The sequence below is a fragment of the Carettochelys insculpta genome, chromosome 1 (genome assembly GCF_033958435.1).
Source record: "Carettochelys insculpta isolate YL-2023 chromosome 1, ASM3395843v1, whole genome shotgun sequence".
Classification (NCBI taxonomy): Eukaryota; Metazoa; Chordata; order Testudines; family Carettochelyidae; genus Carettochelys; species Carettochelys insculpta.
In genome coordinates, this window is record NC_134137.1 from 356,696,532 (window position 1) to 356,720,478 (window position 23,947).

The following is a 23,947-nucleotide window of genomic DNA, read 5'->3' on the forward strand; positions in this document are numbered from 1 at the left end:
AACATTCAAGAAGCAAGAGCTAGTAGTTCAGCTGGATGAACTAGAACCATTAATTCATTTTTATGAGATTGTAAGGGTATGTTTGTGATCACGTGTATTTGTAACAGTTATTTTTAAATGAGAAATTTAGAATTTCATTGATTCAAAAATCTGATTTAATAAAATCCAATTTTTAAAAAATTGTCATCAACTCTAGTGCTCCTTTTTACATATTTTTGCCTCCCTGCTCTCGTAATTTGTGGATATTTGTGGTAACAGTGATGATTGAGTTGGGTCCTTGACTTGTGCCGCCTCAAGCACTTTTATGGTGCCATGTGACCCAACTCGCTCCCTCAGTTCCTTCTCTGTTGCTTTTGGCTTGAATTGGAGCACCTACCAGTGCCTCTGTGCTTAGTCTTAATAGTACAGTTTTCTCACTAGTTCTAGGTTTAGTAGATCTAATTAGCCTCTTGTTGTTTTTAATCCTTTTATTTTCTTTAAAAAATTCTCTCACTAGGGCTACGTCTACACGTGCACCCAACTTCGAAATAGCTTATTTCGATGTTGCGACATCGAAATAGGCTATTTCGATGAATAACGTCTACACGTCCTCCAGGGCTGGCAACGTCGATGTTCAACTTTGACGTTGCTCAGCCCAACATCGAAATAGGCACAGCGAGGGAACGTCTACACGCCAAAGTAGCACACATCGAAATAAGGGAGCCAGGCACAGCTGCAGACAGGGTCACGGGGCGGACTCAACAGCAAGTCGCTCCCTTAAAGGGCCCCTCCCAGACACACTTTCATTAAACAGTGCAAGATACACAGAGCCAACAACTAGTTGCAGACCCTGTATATGCAGCACGGACCCCCAGCTGCAGCAGCAGCAGCCAGAAGCCCTGGGCTAAGGGCTGCTGCCCACGGTGACCACAGAGCCCCGCAAGGGCTGGAGAGAGAGTATCTCTCAACCCCCCAGCTGATGGCCGCCATGGAGGACCCCGCTATTTCGATGTTGCGGGACGCGGATCGTCTACACGTCCCTACTTCGATGTTGAACGTCGAAGTAGGGCGCTATTCCCATCCCCTCATGGGGTTAGCGACTTCGACGTCTCGCCGCCTAACGTCGATTTCAACTTCGAAATAGCGCACAACACGTGTAGACGTGACGGGCGCTATTTCGAAGTTACTGCCGCTACTTCGAAGTAGCGTGCACGTGTAGACGCAGCTTAGGAGTTTAGGTTTTCATTTACAGAATTAGAGTATTGGTTCTCTCCTTGGGGCCTGGTGGTGGTGAGGGAAACACTCTCTGGAGGGGTGTGCCTGCTTCCCTGGATTTTAAATGCTGCTTTGTGTGCAGACATCTAATACCTGTCTCCGATGGGCACTTGCTGTATTTCTGCTGCCTTGGTGCGGTACGTATACCGCAGAAGTGCTTGCAGTGCTACAACCTCAGAGTTCATTGGTGGTGTATGCAGTATGTGAACAAGGTAGACAACAATACTTCAAAGACGCGCCCTGTGATAAGGACTGGATGAGACTCGACCACTTTGGCCATAAAGTGCATTCCTCTGCAACTTTTACACCTGACAGTAACCAACTATGAAGTGTTACTAGCCAAATATGATCATAATTTTACTAAACTCTCAGGTTTTATTGCGTTTATTGCAGATGAGAGGGAAGATCAGTTAAGATCCTTTATCTCATAGGGACAACTTATAACTAGGACAGCACTGCAGATTTTCCTGGATGAGATGCACACAGCTGTCTTATAGCCACCACAGTGGTGATGAGAAGGACATCTTGGTGCCATCTCTCTGGGTTTCCCAAACAGATGTACTCAGCAATCAAAAATTTGCTGTTCAAAGGGCCCAAACTCTTTGCAGGCAAATCAGACAAATACCTTCACATGCTCAAGGATTTTTACGGCAATGTTAAGATTCCTGTGCATTTATACTCCTAGGAATGGGGGGATAAAAACAAATGATTGTGCCCCACAGAGGTTCCAGATCGCTCCCCTACAGCATAGCATAGGGATGTAAACAGACACCTGTGGGAGATGACAACAGTCCACTGACTACTATGTTTCAACCATCAATATTCAGGCAGCAAATCTGAAGCCTGGTTGATGGTCTGAGACTCCTCCCTGCACATCTTTCATTACCGAGACAATTTCTCAACCATTTGGAGATTGCCTGAGTCCATTTTGCTTAATCTGGCAAGCTATTAGATGGGTTTAAAAATCACTGAGATTGGGTTTTCCATTCCCTTTATCTCCAGCCTCTTTCCTGTCCCTTCTTAGGGACCCCTTTCAGGAACTTATACTGCATCAGAAGGTAACCCATTTCATACATGGAGAAACAGTAGTACCTGTACAAACAAAACAAAGAGGGAGGGCTTCTCTAGTCATATTATTTCCTCCCACAGAACTAGAAAGAGGAGAGACCCATTCAGGTCTTGCATCAACAAGTTTGTGAAGACCCAGCCTTTTAGGATGATGACACTTGCCACCACGTTTCCCAAGCTATAAAGGGGTGGGGGACTGGTTTTTGGTCCTCCAGTGTGAGTGTTTGTATACAATTTACCTATCACATGAAAGATTTCTCCAGTTTGCTATTGGACTGGATCACTTCTGTCAAGGTTGATCCCCACTCTGACACTTGGAGTGCAGAAGGTGGAGGACTGCAAGAGACCTTAAAAATACCTTTCCTTTGTAGGCTTCTGCTTAAAAGCTTCCCAATGTCACAGTTTCCCTGACTCTGGGTGGGAGCTGCCACCACCCTAGTGAGAAAACCCCTCTTTTAAAACCAAGGAGGACACACTTGGGATGTTTCTCTTTGGGGCAACCCCAAGGTCTTAACTCTCCCTCAGGAGAGAGCTTGAAAACAAAGAGGAAGAAAATTAAGCTGCAATCAGATAGCTGACTACTTCTTCGAGTGTCCCCGTGGGTGCTCCACATTAGGTGTCGGACTCGCCCGGCGACGCAGATCAGATCTTCCAAGCAGTTTCTGCCGGACCGCACATACGCCGGTGCGTGCCACTCCCTTGCGCGCTCCTGGCCACGTGCGCGATCCGGTCCCCGCCAGTTCCTCTTAACCGCCATCGGCTGCAGATGGAATCCGACTAGGCTACGGCCAAGTTAGTGTATTCAATGGTTTTAACTGTTTTTCTTTAAAGTTTTCAAGTTCTTAGTCTACTGTTAAGTTAGCCAGTTGTTACTGTCAAAAAAAAAAACAAAAAAAAAACAAAAAAAAAAACAAGAAACGACAAGCGGGACGGCATTCAGTCCAGTCCTAGTAACAAGCAGAGCACCGGAGGCCAGGAGCCTAGGGCCATTAACCCTCCTGCCGCGGCAGGCTATCGTAGAGGGGGAAAACAGCACAGAGAAGGTGCTAAGTACCCCATTAACAACTGAAAGACTCACCAACAATGTCCTCTTCAGGATTCAAGAAATGTGAGTCTTGCCGAGAGGCAATGCCAGCGTCTGATGGGCACAGTCACTGCATAAGGTGACTTGGGGAGTCCCATGTCATGCAGAAATGCTCCTTCTGTGCAAAATTAACAGCCAGAGCAAGGAAGGACAGGGAGATGCGGCTTAAAATGCTGCTCTTCGACAAGGCCCTCCAGCCAGACGTGCCAGAGCGGCCGCAGCAGGAGGGACCCTCCAGAGCCCATAAAAGGAAAGCCGCCTCCCTCACCCCATCAGCGCAAAAACGGAGGAAAGTCTCCCCAGCCCGATCCCTGCCGGCAGCAACAGCGAGCGGGACGGGAGGAGTGCACAGCCCTTAGCCGCAGCAACAGCTGATCGGCGGTGGCACGGAGAGCCACGTAGAGGCGGCTCAGCCTCCGATAATCAAACAGCCGCCCCGCACTGCAGGCAGGGCGGCAGCTAAACAAGCGCCGGTACCGGCGGCACCGCAAGCAGTGGCACCGACCCCCGGGGAACCGGCGGTGCAGAGCGCGCAGGCACGCAGCCTGCAGGCACCGGAGGGCACCGCCCGTGCGGCATCTCCCATAAGCGTGCCGAGCACGGCGCGGACGGGGCCGAGATCCCCTACACGTCAGGGGGCAGAGCTACCCCCTCAAGGGAGGGGGAAGGCTGCACACAAAACAAGGCACCGCAGCCCCTCTCCAGACAGGGCTGCAGAGTTGCTTTCTCTCAGCCCTCCGCTCATGCTGCAGACTCCAACTAGAAGGCAGGGGTCCCCCCCTAGCCTACCCGGATCCCCCGTCTCCATTTTTACAATCAGCCTCGCCCTGGCTGGGACCACCTTCACCCTTCCTGGGGTTTGAGCCGCTGGAGTACTATCACAAATCGCTCTCTCCAGTGTCCCAGGTCTCTCGACGATCTCGCTCCCCCAGACGCATAGGGTATGCACCAAGGGAGTGGTCTAGGTCACCTTCCCAAGAACAGTGCCCATGCTGCCATGGTTGCCCCTATCACGGGGGGCATAGACACCACCGGCAATCTACCAGGGAAAGATCCCCACAGACGGTCCCGTATCCCCGAGGGCAATCGCGAACGGGGCAGAGACTCAAGAATCTCAGGGGGAACTGGTTATGGAACCCCGAGATTTTCCCTTGCAAGCTTCCAGCGAGCGGATGTACCATCACCAACAGGAACCAGAAGGGTCCAGAGAGGCGTACCCTAGTGGTTCCTTGCTCTCCTCCCCGGACGAGGCTACGGCCCCGGGGGACGTCCATCCTCCGGACGAGATCAAACAGTTTCAAGAGCTGTTTAAGAGGGTGGCCTTCACGCAAGGCATCCAGACAGCAGAGGTGCAAGAGAAACACCATAAGCTCCTCAAAAATCTGAGACCTCCGGCCTCCTCCAAAATAGCAATACCGCTTGATGAAGCAATCTTAGAGTCCGCCACTATGATATGGCAGACCCCCGCGACTATTCCGCCTATCCACAAGAGAGCGGATAAGAAATACTTCGTGCTGGCGAAGGGCATGGAGTTCCTGTTCAGCCACCCACAACCAAATTCCTTGGTGGCGGAGTCGTCGCAACAAAGATCAAAGACATCTCAATTCAAGACAGGGGGAACAGACAAAGATGCCAAGAAGCTAGAGATGGTCGGCAGAAAGGTCTACTCCTCCTCCACCCTACTGTTGCGAATGGCAAATTACGCAGCGCATCTAGCGAACCATAATTTCGACAACTACACTAGGTTGACCTCCCTCATGGACTCGCTTCCAGAGGACAAGAAACCGGTGCTCAAGGCCATCGTGCAAGAAGGCTACGCGGCCTAGAGGACGGGAGTTCAGATCGCCCTGGATGTTGCGGACACAACAGCACGCTCCACAGCTATGGCAGTGGTGATGCGAAGGGAGTCCTGGCTCCAGACTTCGGGCATACCGAGGGATCTGTAGGCAAAGATAGTCGATCTTCCCTTCGACTCGCAGAAGCTGTTTGCTGAATCAACTGACTCAGTCCTTCATTCCAGTAAAGACTCAAGAGCCACACTTAGGACCCTGGGGATTTACACCCCTCCATACAGAAAGAAGAAGTAATACCCTCAACAAAGACGGTACCAGTACCAGCAACAGCGTCCCCAGTACCACAGGGGTTACGAGCAAGGGCGACATCAACAGCACCAGCAGTACAGAACTCCCAGGCGGCGTTCCCAACAGAGCCGTGCGTCCTCGGGGCAGGGCCAAAGGCCACAAGTTTGACACACAGATCCAGGGCTGCGCCATCACTACCATCGCACAAGGTCATCTGAAGCGGTTATTCCACCATCGCCTCCGACCATTCTACGACCAGTGGCAAAGGATCACTACAGACAAATGGGTTCTGGAGATCATAGCGACGGGGTACGCGATCCCCTTCCAGTCGCATCCACCGCCACGACCTCCACCCAGGCCCCACCTCCAGGAGGCCTCCCACGTAGAGAGGCTCAAGCAGGAGGTAGACCATCTCATGCTCATAGGGGCAGTGGAAAGAGTGCTGGAGCATCTGCAGGGGAGAGGGTTCTACTCGAGGTACTTCCTCACGGAGAAAAAGACAGGAGGCTGGAGGCCCATCTTAGATCTTCGAGGCCTCAACCGGTACCTGCGCAAGCAACGCTTTCGGATGATCACAGTCGCCTCCATCCTTACGGCGCTGGACGATGGAGGTTGGTTCGCAGCCCTCGACTTACAAGAGGCGTATTTTCACATAACTATCCATCCGGCTCACAGACAATTCCTCCGATTCATGGTAGGCAAAGAACATTTTCAATACAAGGTCCTACTGTTTGGCCTCTCCTCGGCCCCCAGGGTCTTCACCAAGACCTTGGCAGTGGTGTCAGCCTACCTGCACAGACGGTGGGTATTTATATTCCCGTATCTGGACGACTGCCTACTCAAAGGGGCCTCGAAGGAGGAGGTACTATGCATGATACGCGTCACAGCAGGCACGTTCTCTTTGCTCGGCCTGGTTATCAATCTGGCAAAATCAAAGATAGACCCCACACAGGACATAGAGTTCATAGGGGCACGCATAAAGTCTATTACAGCGAGAGTGTATCTACCAGAGACACACTTTCGGGCCATCGGCTCCCTCGTGCAAGTCATCACCTTCAGCCCTACGGTGCCAGTTCTGACGTGCTTACAGCTGCTGGGCCACATGGCAGCAGCGACGTTCGTAGTACAGAACGCCAGGTTACACATGCGCAGCATGCAGCACTGGCTGGCGAGTGTATACAAACCGGCAGCACACACTGTTCACAGGGTGGTGTCGCCCACAACAGAGGTGCGCAAATTCCTGCAATGGTGGGTAAACCCCAAGAACTTGCTAACGGGTACCCTTCCACCAACCACAAATATCGGTTTTTCTTACTACAGATGCCTCCCTCGTAGGGTGGGGAGCACAAATGGGCGAAGAGGTGACGCAAGGGCTGTGGTCCTCCACGGAGCAGTCACTGCACATAAATATACTGGAGCTCAGAGCAGTGTTCAACGCCTGCAGACACTTCCGAGACCATATACAAGGCAAAGTAGTCGGGATCAGTACAGACAATACCTCCACCATGTTTTATATAAATCGGCAAGGAGGAGCTCGGTCCCGTGCCTTATGCGCGGAAGCAGTCCGGTTGTGGAACTGGTGCATCGCCAACAATATAACCTTGAAAGCCTCATACTTACCAGGCGCTCACAATGTGAAGGCAGACCAGCTGAGCAGGCGTTTCGCACTCACGTACGAGTTGCAGATCCGTCCCGATCTGCTACGACCGATTTTTTCATGCATGGGGTTTTCCCCAGATAGACCTGTTTGCTACTCAACACAACAAGAAGTGCCCATGATTCTGCTCCAGGGCAGGACTGGGACGGGGGTCCCTGGGGGATGCATTTGCGATCTCCTGGAGGGGCCCCCTGCTTTACGCTTTTCCTCCCACAGTGCTGATCCACAAAGTCTTGTAGAAAGCCAGGAGGGAAGGAGCCCGAATGATCCTGATAGTCCCAACGTGGGGTCGACAGCAATGGTTCCCCCTACTGCTGTGCATGTCGGACCGTCCACCGATGCCCCTTCTGGTGGCGCCGGATCTGCTCACGCAAGCCCAGGGGTCCATAGTGCATCCGCACCCCCAAGGTCTGCGACTATAAGCGTAGTTAATCCATGGCTCAGCTCCCTAGAGAGCACATGCACGGAGGAAGTGCAACAAGTCCTAGAAAGTAGCAGGAGGACTTCCACCAGGAAGACCTACAAGCAGAAATGGACTCGCTTCACAGCATGGTGTTCTACCAAACAGCTAGCCCCCCTTTCGGTGCCTATACCTGTAATATTAGAGTATTTACTGGACCTCAAGAGAGGAGGACTCTCACTATCCTCGTTAAAGGTCCACCTTGCCGCCATTTCGGCGTTCAGACACGTAGAGGAAGGGCACACGGTGTTCGCCCATCCCATGGTTACCAGGTTCCTCGAAGGGTTGGTAAACCTGTACCCCCCTCGGAAGCCGCTTCCACCTTCGTGGAACTTGGACCTGGTGCTTAATGCGCTAATGGGACCACCATTCGAGCCTTTGGCCACAGTTTCCCTCCGCCTCCTTACGATAAAGACGACCTTTCTTCTCGCAATCACGTCAGCTCGCAGGGTGAGCGAGCTTGCAGCAGTTATGGCAACGCCACCCTGCACTGTTTTTTCCAAGGAGGCGGTAACCATACAGCTGCATCCAGCCTTTGTTCCTAAAGTTTCTTCAGAGTTTCATTTTAACAAACCTATTGTTTTACCCTCGTTTTATCCAAAGCCTCGTAACTTTCACAAAGAGGCGTGCCTACACCTCCTGGACGTGAGGAGGGCGCTAGCCTTCTATATAGACAGGACCACGTCCTTCCGGAAAACGGATAGACTCCTAGTCTCTCTCGCTCCCAAATCGAAAGGAGAAGGTCTCTCTTCGCAGAGAATCTCGAAGCACATTGTATCCTGCATAAAAATGTGGTACGAATTCAAAAAGACTCCTTTACTAGCCACGCCCAGGGCTCATTCCACTAGGGCAGTGGTGGCATCAACAGCCTTTTTCAAGGGCGTTGCACTAAAAGACATTTGCAGAGTGGCGACCTGGTCATCCTATGACACCTTCGCCAAACATTATGCCCTTCACAGGGTATTCCAAGAGGATACCTGTCTCTCGACAGCGGTCCTCTCGGGGACAAGCTGCACATAATTCGATTACCTACCTCCTATCTTGGGTTACTGCTGGGTAGTCACCTAATGTGGAGCACCCACGGGGACACTCGAAGAAGAAAGAAAGGTTACTCACCGTAATAACGGTGGTTCTTCGAGATGTGTCCCCGTGGGTGCTCCACTACCCGCCCATCCTCCCCGCTTCGGATCTCTGTTTAGTGTTTTGCAGGAGCATCCGAGGTGGTTGGTCAAGGAACTGGCGGGGACCGGATCACGCACGTGGCCAGGAGCGCGCAAGGGAGCGGCGCGCACCGGCGCATGTGTGGTCCGGCAGAAACTGCTTGGAAGATCCGATCTGCGTCTCCGGGCGAGCCCGAGACCTAATGTGGAGCACCCATGGGGACACATCTCGAAGAACCACCGTTACTACGGTGAGTAACTTTTCTTTTTCAGTCTTAGGCATGCATATACACAGACTCTTCTCTAAGACATAGGAATCAAATCATTGCCTTTAAAAAAAGGTAATTTAATAACAAAACAAAACATTTACATGATAAAGCATACTTGGTTGCTAGGTGTTATGGCGCAACTAAAAAAGTAGATTAAAGCACACAGAAGTACTTCCCTGGGATCCAGTTTAAAAGTTGGTGTACATCAGCCTAAGAACTCCCTCACCAAACCCAAAATGAAAAATAACCTGATCACACCTGACTAAACATTTCCTTTCTGCTTACGTATTTGTGTCCAGATTTCCTTGTGACCTGGATGTTTACTGAATTCCTTAAGCCTGCTCAGATTTAAACATGTTTGTTTCTCCTCCATCCATGAAAAAGAGAGACTCCTGGGCAAGTAACTGCTTCAATTAAAAAAATCCCCCTCTTTGTTCCCATTGGCTCACCTGGCTGCTTGCCAACAGAGAACCCCCTCTTCCTGGGTTTAACCCATCACAGGCATTCATTCATGACAACCTCCAACATAAGATGCTGACCATAGGCATATCCACTCCTCTTTGAGTATTCTTGAAGGTCTTCACAGTTCTGACTGCTTATCTCTGTGGAATAGGAATCTTGATCTTCCCATGCTTACATAACTACTTACTGTAGCATGAACACAACAAGCTGCGTTAGAGGTCACTGAAGAGATATCTCTCTTTATGAAACTAGGCTTCCAAATAAATGTACAAAAATCAATGTTAAGTGCAAAAACTAGAATTCACTGGCACTTACCTCAGTACTCTTTAGGTGGTGGCCTGTCTTTTATGGCACTGATTTCTCACCTTAAAACGTCTGAATCATGACATGAAAAAAATCTGCAAGTAACCACCAAACTTGTCTTGAGCTACTGGTCCATATGGCTGCCTCAACTTTTGTCATCAGTCATACAAGATTACACAGGAGGTATCTATAGGCTTTGCTCCTGGCAACCAGTGGCTTTCTCAGGCACAATATAAGCAGATGGCTTTCAATTGCAAAGAAGATTAAAAAACACTTCCACACTCTAATTAGAACATCTGTGTGTTTGGGTGCCTTTTTGTACAGAGTCCCCCAAAGCTGATCCAGGTTGCACCTCCCTTGTCCGGTACCTTTGGGACCTTATTGGTCCCGTAAGAGGGAATTTATCGTACAAAAGGAGGCCCCTCCTCCCACCACCTCCAGCCGTAGCAGCACCCTTTCCTGCAGCTAGCCTCTGGTCTTTGGTTGTGAGCCAGCCCCAACCCTGCCTGGCCATGGCACAAGTCCCATTCAGGCTGCTGGCTCCAGGGATGCAGGCCCCTGGCCTCCTCACACAGGGCCACTGCCCACCCCCTAGCCCCACTTCTGGGCTCCTGCCTGGCAGGGCTCTCAGCCACTGGCCCTTCTCCGAGTAGCCTCCCAGCTAGGGCTGTCTGATCCAGTAATGCCCGTGGTCATGCTGGACCATGGATTTTGCTGGACCAGAGAATTCCGGTTCATGGAGTTGCAACCTGTAGTCACAACAGGCCCATCACTTTTGGGGTGGCAGCACATCTGAACTCACATTCCATCCAGGACTGTTGATTTCCAGAGGAATCCCTTCTGCACGTATAAGTTTTAGAACTGCAAGCCATTCAGAAGGCTTGTTCTCACTTTTTACCGATCAGCAAAGATAAAACCGGACCAAGTGATATGCATGTTTTACATAAACAGACAAGGAAGAAATGCTCTCACACTCTACACATAGAGACCATGTGGCTCTGGCACTGCTGCATCACACACAATATCCACATCACAACGTCTTACATACCTGGATGCCAAAACACCACAACAGATACACTAATCAGGAACTTTTCCCAGGCCACAAATGGTAGCTGGGTACGTGTTCCACAGAGTATTCAGGCATTGAAGATTCTCAACAGTTAGACCTTTTTGCAAATGTACAAATGCCAGCAGCTTTACTTCAGAATAGGACTGTCTTCACTCCTTAGAGTATGCCTTTCTTATCAAATGGGATGTGTTTCTTTCCACCCATTTCCTGGCTGGGTTCTTCACAAGATCAGATTGGGAGAAGTCCATATTAATCCTGATAGCCTTCATGTGGTCTTGATAAGCCTGATTCCCTTTGTCTCTCAAATGATTGTGTACACCATGCACATTTCCACCTCTGCCTTGTCTCCTGTGCCAGCATACAGGTCAGATCCTTCACATGGACATGGAAATATTCAGTCTTGAAGCATAGTTGTGGATCCTAAATTATGTGGTTGAAGGTAGTCCAAAATGTTTTGTTAAACAGCTTCAGAAAAATTACCCATCAGACATACCTACACAAATTGAAGCAATTTAATACCTGGTACCAACAGAAAAAGATTTGTATTAATTTCACCCCTTTCACCTCTAATTTTAGATTACTTGCTAGATCTTAAAAATGTCGCTTCTCCATAAACTTAATGCAGCTATCATGGCCTTCTATCAGAAAGCAGCTGATTCACCATATCCCCCCCCCCCCATTTCCCTCTCATCAAGTAATCATTTAAGGGCCTCGGCAATATTTATCCTGTAGAGTGAAATCCTAACCCCAGCATAGGTTCTCAACGTAATCCTTCGAATCCTCACTGGTCGCCTTTTTGAGCTGATGGGGAAAATACTCTGTTGTTTTACCTTTTCAAAGAAAGGTAGTGCTTGTTAGCTATTACGTTTGCCGGATGGAAGAGTTGGGAGCTCTCATTAAACACCAGTCATACACAATCTTTTGAAAAGACAAAGTTTTGCTGAGGCCACATCCCAAGTTTTGGCTTTGTCAATCCATCTCAACTCAACCAATCCACCTACCAACATTCTCCCCAAAAACCTCATGGGGATAGACGAGGGTAGCACTCCATACCTCGGACATATTTAGCAAATTACATAGACAGATCAGTCATTTTGCAAGTCTCCAGAATTATTCATCTCAAACACTGAGTGATCTACAGAGGACACTAGCTAAACAGCAGCTCTTCAAATGGATTTCAGATTGCCTCAAACTGTGTTATCTATATGACCAACATTGCTTCCATAGCACTTCTTAACAGTGCTCCTATTACATTTTTAGAGCAGCATCTTAGTCATCAGTTCACACATGTATACGACACTGTATGCACCAGAACACCATTCAATGTATGATACGCTATTTGGACTCACCATGTTATGTACTTGTACCAACCCTGAAGCCCATTCCTTCCACTGTAGGGTACTTCTCTGACGTCACCTGAAGTGGCATACTCACAGGGCCATCACTCGAAGAACAGAGGGTTATTTGTCTTGTACAGTAATTGTAGGGTTTTTAAAGATATGTCCCCTTGTGCATGCTCCGCTGTCTCCTTTCCCTCCCCCTGCTTTGGAGTTCTACATTATATGCTCTGTAATAGAGGAGGGTCAGCATGGGAGCTAACCACTTGAAGCAATATAAAATGGGGACCAGGCATGTGTGACCCAACCAGCTACTATTATTACAAATCTGATCCTCAGTATGACCACTTTTTTTTCTTGCATCTGTCCATTTTCATACTTCCACTCTCCTGTCCCCTTTCATGTAGTCCACACCTATAAACATACCTGCCCATCTTTAAACAAAGAGCCTTACTCATAGTGTAGAGAGGTAAACAGCAGCAAAGAAAGTGGTACTGCTATATTACTGGCTTGCTATCCTTCCTGCCCTGTAGATGATTCAGAAGGTGTTGTTTTGTTTTTTTTTCTCCTTAAGGATTTCAGTAAATACAGTTACACTAGGAACCCTTAATAAAGCATTTAGTCTTCATTTCTAGAACTTCTAGTCCACAGAAATTAATTCAAATTTTGAATTTGATATTGGTACTGTATTTAGTATCTCTTGGAATTTTGGTGCTAAATGCCATGTTGCATCATTCTTATTTTAAAATTTCTAAAGACAAAAATAATAGTAGCATTGGGGTCTTTGTGGGTTTTTGTGTTTTTCTTATAGATTAATTTATGAGGGTTTTTTTAAGGTGCTTGGCTCTCTAAAACATTATGTACAGTGAAAGATCAAGTATATATTCTCAGGAATATAATCTTGGAGAATGGTAGTCCACCCTGGACATAAATTATAAATGTCTCCTGAAATATTAATTGATTGTGTTAGTCACAAGGCTTTGAGTATTGGGCTACATGTTGATACCATCACTGTGTAGCTTAAAGTGAAGTTTACTGTCAGTTGTGAATAGAAAACAATTGTTTTTCATCTTATTTGGTACTGATTTCATGATGAAGCCAAGATTGTCCAAAAAGTGCTAGCATTTATATGCAAATGTAAGCTAACTCTTATCAATGGAGTCTGCAATACACTGTGTAGTTAAACAAGCAACACATGCTCTTCTGACTTCCAAGGGTGGTACAAGGTTGGAATTGAATCCTTAACTACTTCCAGATGCGTTTTTTATCTCCGTTAACATCAACCTCTCTTGTTTTGTCAGATATGGGAAGTGAAGAGTAGTAACCACACCAGTACATTACTATTGGTTATTTGTGCTGTCTGCATTCTTCTCTCAAAAACATGATTTGAAGGAGAAGCATGTATTGTTTATAGCAGGGGTTCTTAACTTCATTGCACCATGACCACCTTCTGACAACAAATTTACAAGGGTGCAGGGAACTTGTCTGCTTAAGTCCTGAACCCGTGGTTGGGGGTCAAAGCCTGAGCCCCACTTCATGGTGGGAGAAGAGCAAAGCTGAGGCCCCTGTGTATTGGCTTTGTTCCAGGATGGTGGATCTTGATCTTCAGCCCTGGGCCTCAGCAGGCTTTATAACAGCCCTGGTGATTGCTTTAAAATGAGTGGCCTACTTTGGGGTCCCAACTCACAGTTTGAGACCCACTGGTTTATAGTGATTCACAAGGAATAGCGAAGAAGATGGATATCACATTTTAATGTTGTTGATCACCATCTGTGCTTGTCATCTAAGAGAGGAAAGTGGAAAAAAATTTCTTCAACAACTTTGCCTTAGTTTTTCACTTCCTGGGGGTTGCTGACAGCACTGGTTTCTTGTATAATACTAGGAGGAAACAAATTTCTGCAGTCCTCCTCTCTGGTTTGTCTGCAGAGGCACCTGCACACTTATACTCTGGACCTCTGGATCTTATACACACACATACTATCATTTGTGTTTTTAGGGCTCCTGTTCCTGTGAGGCAAATGGAGCAGTGCATTCTGTGCAGAAATATTTTTGGGGCTCCTGCAGATGACGAGGACAGTACTTTGCTTACTTACACCTTCAAATACATGACTGTGTCTTCATAATCATGATATAGTGGCTGCCATTATCAGTAGTTTTACTGTGAGCTTTTGGATATATTTTTTTCCTCTTGAAGTGCCCAGCTGCTGGAAGAAGAGTACAGTGAAGCCTTGACATGCATGATTTCAAGGTGTGTTTAACTTGCATCCCACTCCCATCCTGCCCCGGCTCATCACTCCTGCGTACTGCTCTGGTCCAAACCCCCCAGTTCAACCCCAACCCCAGTCCCCATTCAGCCCTCCCCTGCACGCAGCTCCAGCTCAACTCCATGCCCCTAGCCCCCCCTGCAGCCCTAATCCACCCCAGGCTTAACCCTCCCCAACCCCAGGACTTACCTTTCTAAGGGAACTCCAGGTGCTCCAGCTGCAGAATGTGCATTCTGCTGGGGAAGAATCTGCTCCCCGACTTATGTGAAATTTGAGTTGCATGAGTGTGCATGGGAATGCAACCCTTGTGCAACTCGTGGGACTACCGTATCTGAGACTCTTTACTTTCATTAAAAAATTTAATTTTTTTAAACTTTTAATCCTGATGGTTCTTGGGGGTTGAGGGAATGTTGAACTCTATATGCTTCCTACATTAAAAAGCAAACTCTGTCCCCAAAAGTTGTTTACTTTTTTCAAAAGCCCTGGGGTTTTTTGGAGGGCCTGATGATTTTTGAAATCTTGGGACTGGCAATACTGGAGCTTATACTAAAAACATTTTTTTTGTTAAAAACTAAGTATAAGCTTACTCTTTAGAGCACAGTTCTGCAACAGCAGTAAGAAGATGGAAGATTCCAAATCAGTGTGTAGGTTTCTGCCAGGCTCCATTTTATTCTATCACAATTTGCTGAAATGTTTCATGCTGTTTAACTAGATGCACAGTTGTAAGCAAGTTTACCTCTCTGCCAACATAAACTACTGAAAATCTGCTCCCATGCATGCTGGTGGTTCCAGCCCCCTGTTTAAATGTAAGTTGTAGGGGAAACTGGATTTCAGATCAATTCAGGAAGGGCATTCCATGGGAGAAAGCACATATGGCATATTAAGGTGGCATCTTAGTTGGATGTGTGAATATACTGTAAAGAGTTACCACTAGGTAAGGGATACAGAAGGTTAGGCAGTGAGAGACAGAATTATGCAGGCCTTAAGGGAAAAGGAAAAGAAGTTGGCATTTTAATGCAGTGGTAGGATTTAAGTGTGTGTGTGTGGGGGGGGGGTAATTGGTAAGGAAATTGAAGTGGCAACATTTAGAATTGAGAAGACATGTAGATATCAGGGAGGCCCAAGTGGGATGAAATTACAGTAATTGAGATGGGAGATAACGTACACAGGCATTTTTAGCTGTAGCAAGTGAAAGAAATGATCTGAGAACCATTGAAGGAAGACATGATCTGGAAGTGTGAGGTACAGATGAGAGGGGAGTAGAATCGTCAAATTATGGGCTCGAATATAGAAGAGTAGGAAGGGGGTAGTCAAAGTGGAAAGCAGAGATGGTCTGTGGAGTTCAATTTTAACTACGTTGAAAGGCATGAACTAATACAAGTAAAGGGCATTTTAGTCACGGTAGTTCTGGTAGAGGCAGGATAGCTGAGCTATGCTGACTATAAACGCTCCTGAAACTTTGTCATGCCTTAGCAGTCTCTCCACTGCTGGTATTTGTTGTGCTAATGCAGCTATTTATATTTAGATTACCTCATTGAGAGAGAACATGAAAGCAGAGGAATCTCATCCTTAGCTCGTAGCAGAGGAACAGACTAGAAGAGAAAACTGGAATATTAACAGAATCCTCCCTTTCAATAAACTGTTTCTTTGAAACAAGGGCAGGAAAGCAATGGTATGCTGCCAAGGGATAAACTCAGTGCTTCCCCACATAACTTTACAAACCAGGAAGAAGATGGGTTTTACTTCTAGGTGGCAGGTAAACCTCTTCCAGGATTTGTAGAATCTCAGTGCAATATTGGATAAAACTTAGAAGAATCTGCATTTGCACTGCTTGGCCTCACAGAGATGCTGACAGTCATGTGTGTATCCCCAAATATGGGGATTATCTAAATCCACCAAGCTGTTAATTACCAGAGTAAGTTAATAGAAGGACAGCCAAATAACCCATGTCAATTGACAAACAATACATGATCTGGTGCTGTGAGAAAATTCACTTACCTCAGACTAGTGATGTTAATGGTTAACTGGTTAACCAGTAGGGGCTGGAGAAGCCCCTCGCCCACTGTGAGTAGAGGGTTGCCCCAGCACTGTGTGGCCACTGTGGGCAGGAGTGCTAAACCCTGGGTGGAGCAGTCCCCCATCCTCTGTGGCCGTGGGTGTGGACCTGGATAGGAGAGGTGGCCCCCTTGCCAGGGACAGGAGCTGCTCTGCCCAGCTGGAGCATTCCAGCCTGTGGCACACTCGGGACCAAGGCTGTGCCAGTCTTGCTAGAGTGCTCCACACCTGTGGCAGCACCACAGGCAGGGAAGCTCCAGCTGTGCTGTAGCATCCTGGGTCCCACTGTGCCATGGGTGGGAGTGCTCCTCTCAGGCTGGAGCAGCCCTGGTCTTTGGTATGCCACAGGGAGAGGGGAGGCTGAGCTGGAGTGGCTTCCCCAGTTAACCCCCACCCCCAGTTGGTTAGCCCGTTAAACCTACTGTTTAATGGGTTAACCAATTAAACTGGATTTTACTTCCCTACCTCAATAACAATCTTCAATTAATTTTTAAAATATGTTGTTTTGTCAATTAATCATTTACTCTTCCTAATCTGACTTCCATAGGCAATTCTGTGGTATTAAGTTTTTGTTCCACCGAAACACCTTGTACTCAGGAGATAGCTGATCTCAGGGAAGAGTTGCTTCCATGGTGTAACAAATGATATTCATTTCAGGACTTTGGCTGAACCTAACTAAACCTGTTCAGTCTGGATGGAAAGTAATCTATAAACTAAAAAAAAATGTTTTGCACTTAGAAGGTAGCCAAATGTTTTCTTTTCTTTTGAGTTATCGCCTTTTGTTAATTGTTGATTTAACCAAACAGAAACATACTTTTCAGCTACTACAATTTGACTACACTACCATTTGTTAAGTAGTTTATATGGTTGTGTAGTGAGAAATTAATATTAGCAAGTATATAAATTATGCTATCATGTTACTATGTTTACAAATCTAATTTTGTGATGATTACAGAAGCCTGGAAAAACTTAAGGTAAATGCCTCTTCAGTGTGGAGTCCAAATCACAAAAATAAAATTCCTTCTAAGAAAGTCTTTAATTATACCCAGTCATTCTGGTACTTCTTTATTAACCTGGAGATCTAACTGAGGCAACATTACACCTTCCAGTAATGATTTGAGAAATTCTTGAATCTAAACTAAATGGTAGCATGTGTACCGATTATATATTTTTTTTAAATTATAAAACTGAGTGAATTGGTGTCAGCGTGAATTCTTTAGTAAGTACTTTTTTCAATGCGTACAAATGACCAGATCCCCCTTTTTTTTTTTTTTTTTTTTTTTTGCCAGCAATGACGTACTTCATTGTTAATATTGCTGCAAATTAATAACTTTTTGGTTGACACTTAACCTAAAGGATCTGAAACCAAGAAGTGATGCTGCTTTCGTTTGTACTGTTCCTTTGTATTGAGCTCATTCTTTGAAACTTAAGTGCGGCATCTTTTGAAAAATTAAAAAATTGGAAAAGCTTTCTCTTCTTTGTTGATGTGTTCCTCTTACATACCTTAAGGGTAGATTTATAAGGTTTATTCACACACACACACACACACACACACACACACACACACACACACACAAAAGTACGTGGTTCTTTCTGGACAAATGTAAAAATACTTTTAAGTATTCTTAGCTCTTAGCAAGCAAATAGGCAGTTAAGGAACTAATAGTTAAAATGTGAAATTCTCTTTGAGAGTTAAGTTTTAGTTACATAAATAGTTGGTTTGACTTAGGCTTTGTCTATACTACACAGCTCTTAGTGGCATGGATGTGTTGCTAAAAGTAGGGCAGCATACACACTGTTTGTTGGCACTTTTGCACCTGTCAATGACTTTATCCCTCAGTTATCAATTATAAGCTTTTCCTTACAGGTAAGGTTTCAATCAAACTCCACTCAGATGTGATTGCTTTGGTAATACAGTCTAAATTACTTTTGTTTTTTATAGAGTATTAGTTATTCTAAATACCTTTCCACTTTAACGTCATTATTTGTGGTCAAAGATTAGTTCTTGATAGGTACGGTAGACCCCCCGCCCCGACTCAAGCAGAGGTTACGTTTTTGGCAATCCTGCATAAGTTGAAATTTTGTGTTAACTCAGGGAGCCAGGAAACTGACTAGTCAGGGAGCCAGGAAACAGGCTAGTTAAATCAGTTTCCAATCTCTAGTGAGTGGAGGGGAGAGGTCTCCTGTGAGCAGAGGAGAGCTGCAAACCATACTCCAGCTCCCTGTGCTCACAGGAGACAGGAAAGAGACCAGCGCTGACCAGTTTCCTAGCTTCCACACTGAGCCTGCAGCCTGGTTCCCGGGTGCCAGGAAACCGCTCCTGTCAGGGATGGCTGCCTTGCTCTCGGCTGCCTTGCTCTCAGCTGCTGCCACTGACAGAAGCAGCTGCCGCCCCTGATGGGAGTGTTATTTGTGTTCATGCTATACCTTACCTCTGAAGACACATTTGTCTTTTTTTGTTGCAAAGTTTCATTAAATGTAATTTTAGATATTTTTGTTCACTTTTTTAGATTGGGGCATATGATCAACAAATATGGGAAAAATCTGTTGAACAGAGAGAGATCAAGGTAATATTTTAACATTTTAATTCTTCCTATTTAAGTGTGTAAGTGATGACTAACTTAATCTTAAATTACGTAACTAAGGTCACTTACCTCCTAAAATTCTTATTACGTTAAAAAGTAATGTTCACAATGTTCTGAATTCCAGTGTATAGCAGTAAGTAGTTTTATGTTTATCATATATTTCCTAAATACTCAGAAGATGCTTCTAATTTGCAGTCCATGGGAAGAAAATTACATCATAGCAATACTTGACTTCATTTTTCCTTTAGTTGTCGTTAATTACGGTTGTGTTTTCTGGCACCTCTTTCAGTCACCTCTTATAATGTTCTTGGTATGAATTCTAATGCCAGTTGTTTGAGCTGTTTTTAAATTTCAGTTAGTTACCTTATGCCTCCTTATATCCTCCTTTTTGATGCTGTCATTGTTTTGCACAGTTTATTGGACTGGTAAGTACTTCAGAATGGTGGTTTTGTGTAATGTGCATAAGCTGCTATGCTGAACTGTGATTCTACATTTTGGGGTGACTAACAGAATGTCATCGGTGTCTAACACAGCCAACTTGTTATGCACAAATAACAAATAGTCTTTTGTTGTTGTACTGGAATATGATTTTATGGAATTCATGCATAACAAATTATATTACATGATTACAGAAATGAAGTAGTTCTCCTAATTTTGCCTTACAATAAATAATGCCAACTTTTTTTCCCTGTCTCAAGTTCTGCATATGGTAAATGAGCTGTTGTTGCTTGGCTGAAGGTCAATGCTAATTTTAGCACAAATAATACTGGTAACATACAAATTGCTTAAGATTTCACTATGATATTTAGTGCTTGGATTGTAAAATAAACAGCATGAAAATGAATTAGGGAAATCCAGTTATGCTTTGGGCATGTTTTATTAAGTGGAAATACAGCTGCATTAACATACTGAAAACTGACCTGAGCTGTGTAATTACAGTGAAGTCAGGGTCACATAGACTTTTTTTTTTCTATTCTACAAAATAATTGCTTTTTCACTCAGATGTTACTGTTTTTATATTTGTTTATGGAGAGGAAAGCTTGAAAATTTAAATTTATTTTAGGGGGTACATTTCTGTATGCCAATCAGATCACAATACTTCAGTTAAAGTGTTGTATCACGTGGTTTTTTTTAAAATAATCAACTGAAAGGGTTAGCCTTTGAGAGTAAGAATGTAATACTTTTTAGTAGTGACTCTTAACCTGTCCAGACTGCTGCACTCCATTTAGAAGTCTAATTTGTCACATGCATTCCAATGTTTCATTTCTCTTTAAGAAGTATTTTCCTACAAAATAACACACAAAAATACAAAAATGTCACAGCACACTATTACTGAAAAATTACTTGTTAGCTTATTTTTACAAAATTATAAAATAAATCAATTGGAATATGAATATTGTACTTACATTTCAGTGTATAGTACCTAAAGCAATATAAACAAGTCTGTACTGACTTCACTAGTGCTTTTAAAATATCCTGGTTTAAAACTAGGCAAATATCTAGGTGAGTTGATCTGCATAGTTCCAAGAGTACGGCTACGTCTACACATGCACGCTACATCGAAATAGCTTATTTTGATGTAGCGACATCGAAATAGTCTATTTCGACGAATAACGTCTACACGTCCTCCAGGGCTGGCAACGTCGACGTTCAACTTCGACATTGGGCAGCACCACATCGAAATAGGCGCTGCGAGGGAACGTCTACACGCCAAAGTAGCACACATCAAAATAAGGGTGCCAGGAACAGCTGCAGACAGGGTCACAGGGCGGACTCAACAACAAGCTGCTCCCTTAAAGGGCCCCTCCCAGACACAGTTGCACTAAAGAACACAAGATCCACAGAGCCGACAACTGGTTGCAGACCCTGTGCATGCAGCATGGATCCCCAGCTGCAGCAGCAGCAGCCAGAAGCCCTGGGCTAAGGGCTGCTGCACACGGTGACCATAGAGCCCCGCAGGGGCTGGAGAGAAAGCGTCTCTCAACCCCTCAGCTGATCGCCGCCATGGCGGACCCCGCTATTTCGATGTTGCGGGATGGGGATCGTCTACATGTGCCCTACTTCGACGTTCAACTTTGAAGTAGGGCACTATTCCCATCCCCTGTTGTGGATAACGACTTCGACGTCTCACCGCCTGTCGATTTCAACTTCGAAATAGCGCCCAACACATGTAGCTGTGACGGGTGCTATTTTGAAGTTGGCGCCGCTACTTCGAAGTAGCGTGCACGTGTAGACGCAGGCTACATGTCCCGCTGGTTGAGAACCACTGCTTTTTAGTACCTATCATATGAGGACCTTTCTTGATTTGGCCAAAAATATGAATGTGTCCGTATGCTGCAAACATATGGCTTCAAAAACCCTTCTTCAACTAGGGCTCTACAGTTGGTATCACTAGTTGCCCCCAAGAATGTAACAAAATAAAAAAAAATTGTATACAAATATCTTATTTCAAATTTATCCTTATGGGTTAGAGTGAAGAGGATGTCTGGGTGTTTGTTTTTTTTTAACTCATCAGAAGATCTGTGTTTCATAAAGACATTGTCTAAAGCAGACTAAGATGTTCTCTAAACAAGTTCAATTATTTCAGTCTTCCCTCACAGTTCATGTTCCCTAGTCCTTTAATCATTCTCGTTGCGCTTCTCTGGACCTTCTCCAATGTCTGCACATCTTTCTTGAAATGTGGTGCCCAGAACTGGAGGCAATAATCCAACTGAGGCCTAATCAGCACAGAGTAGAGTGGAAGGCTGACTTGTGTCTTAAAACAAAAAAACCCAAAAACTCCTGTTAATGCATCCCAGAATCTTTTTGCAACAGTGTCACACTGTAGACTCATGTTTAACTTATGGTCCACTATGACCCCAGATCCCTTTCTGCAGTACTCCTTAACTCTTTACTAGACAGTCGCTTCCCATTCTGTAGGCGTGAAACTGATTGTTTCTTCCCGAGTACCTGGAGTTTGTCCATGTTAAACTTCATCCTGTTTAGCTCAGACCATTTCTCCGGTTTTGTCCAGATTGTTTTGAATTATGGCGCCATCCTCCAAAGCAGTTGCAGTCTCCCACAGCTTGGTATTGTCTACATACTTACTGAGCCTACTCTTTATACCAATATCTAAATTGTTGGTGAAGATATTGCACAGAGCCAGTAACAAAACAGACCTCTGTATAACCCCACTTGTTATGCCCTTCTGGCATCATTGTGAACCATTAATAACTATTTTCTGAGAATGGTTATCTAGCCAGTTATGCACTCATCTTATAATTGCTCCATCTAAGTTGTATTTGTCTAGTTTGAGCTCATTTTATTCCTTTGCCTCTCTTATCTTTCCCCTGCATACCTGTATTGTTTGCTTATATTCATCCTTTGTGATTTGTCCTAGTTTACATTTTTATGGGACTCCTTTTTGATTTTGAGGTCGTGCAAGATGCCTCCCAGGACGTCATGTCAGGATGACAGATGGTCAGTTGTATAGATGTGTGGACGGAGATGGCAGTGGGATTTGTTGCAAAGATAGGTTCCTGGGTTAGTGATTCTTTCGCATGGTGTGTAGCTGCTGGTGAATATTGTCTTGAGGTTGGGCAGCGGTGTGTAGGAGAGTACTGGTCTATTACCCAAGAGCTGTGAGAGTGAAGAATCATGTTCCAGTATAAGTTGTAGGTTGTAAGTGATGTCCTGGAGGCTAAAGGTCATAAGTAAGACAGGAGTGAGTGAAGAGCTGGGAAGGTCAGTGCATCATCATACACTATAACTTTTGGACTTTTGGCATTAATGGTCACCCTCATTTGTCCGTTAAATCGAGGGTTTACTGTAATATGTTTGTGTACATACATTTTAGGAATGAAATTGACATTCTTTAAAATACTAGAATGTTTTACAAAAGGAACTGGGGTTTAAGTATGGCTTTTTCAAAAGAATTACAGAAGGATATGGTTCAACCATCCATGGTAGTAATTTCACCCAGACTAACCTACTATCTTTTGAGAAAACACATAACTTTTGATCTCTAAGAATTTACCCCCGTAGAGTCCATACCCACATAATGGGACTAATATAACTGACATCAAAGTTCAGAAATCAAATGAACCATAATACATGCACAGCTTTCTAAGACTTGACAACATACTACATTTTATAGCAGTGGTGTCCAACAGAAATTTAAGGATCACCACAGCCCACCAGCACTCCCTGTTCAAAATAAGTGCGCTCCCCCAGAGCCAAGCGCACACACGCTCACCCCTGCGCAAACTCTCCAGAGCTGCTACTGGAGCCCAGGCGGCAGCTGCAAGGGCCACGTGTACCACTGCTGGAGGCACGAGAACTGCATGTGCTGCGCTGCTGCTGCGGCCATGCAGCAGTCACGTGGTTCTGGGCCAGAGTTGCACAAGGAGCTTCTACCGCTACACACTTGTCCCACCAAGTCGTGGGGTGCATGGGCGCACCATGTGAGTGGCTTTAAGGCACTGCATTTCGCCACACCATGGTGTCCAGTGAGCCACATGTGGCTAACAGCAAGCCTGCTGGGCACTGCAGCCTTATAGCATAAAAACAAAAGTTGAGCTGAACACTATGCTGTAAGTTAACAAGGGGTATATGTTTTAGTAGTAGAGCAGAAAGAAAACCTTCATTTGCCTTTTTATATCAGATTCTTGCTTCCTGTCAAGAAAATATACTTCCCTTTTGCTGCATGAGTATTTAGCAATTGTAACAAGCATATTACTGTCGCCCAGCAGATTGCAGAACGCAGCATTGTTTACCATCAGGTATTTTAGAATTAAAAACTGCTTATTATATGTTAATTGCAATTAAAGACAAAAAGGGTGTAGTATTTTAAACAAGAAA

The 23,947-nt window shown here is 45.4% G+C and overlaps 1 protein-coding gene across 4 annotated transcripts in view; it reads left to right on the forward strand.

Annotated features, from left to right (window-relative positions):
- Positions 1-23,947, forward strand: part of PHTF2 (putative homeodomain transcription factor 2) — a 143,517-nt gene that overhangs the window by 43,098 nt on the left and 76,472 nt on the right. For 2 of the 4 annotated variants that reach the window (XM_075017208.1, XM_075017234.1), the window contains exon 3: positions 19,034-19,090. In XM_075017208.1, the coding sequence (XP_074873309.1) occupies positions 19,034-19,090 (57 nt within the window). The other 2 variants (XM_075017224.1, XM_075017217.1) reach the window with 2 other exon arrangements.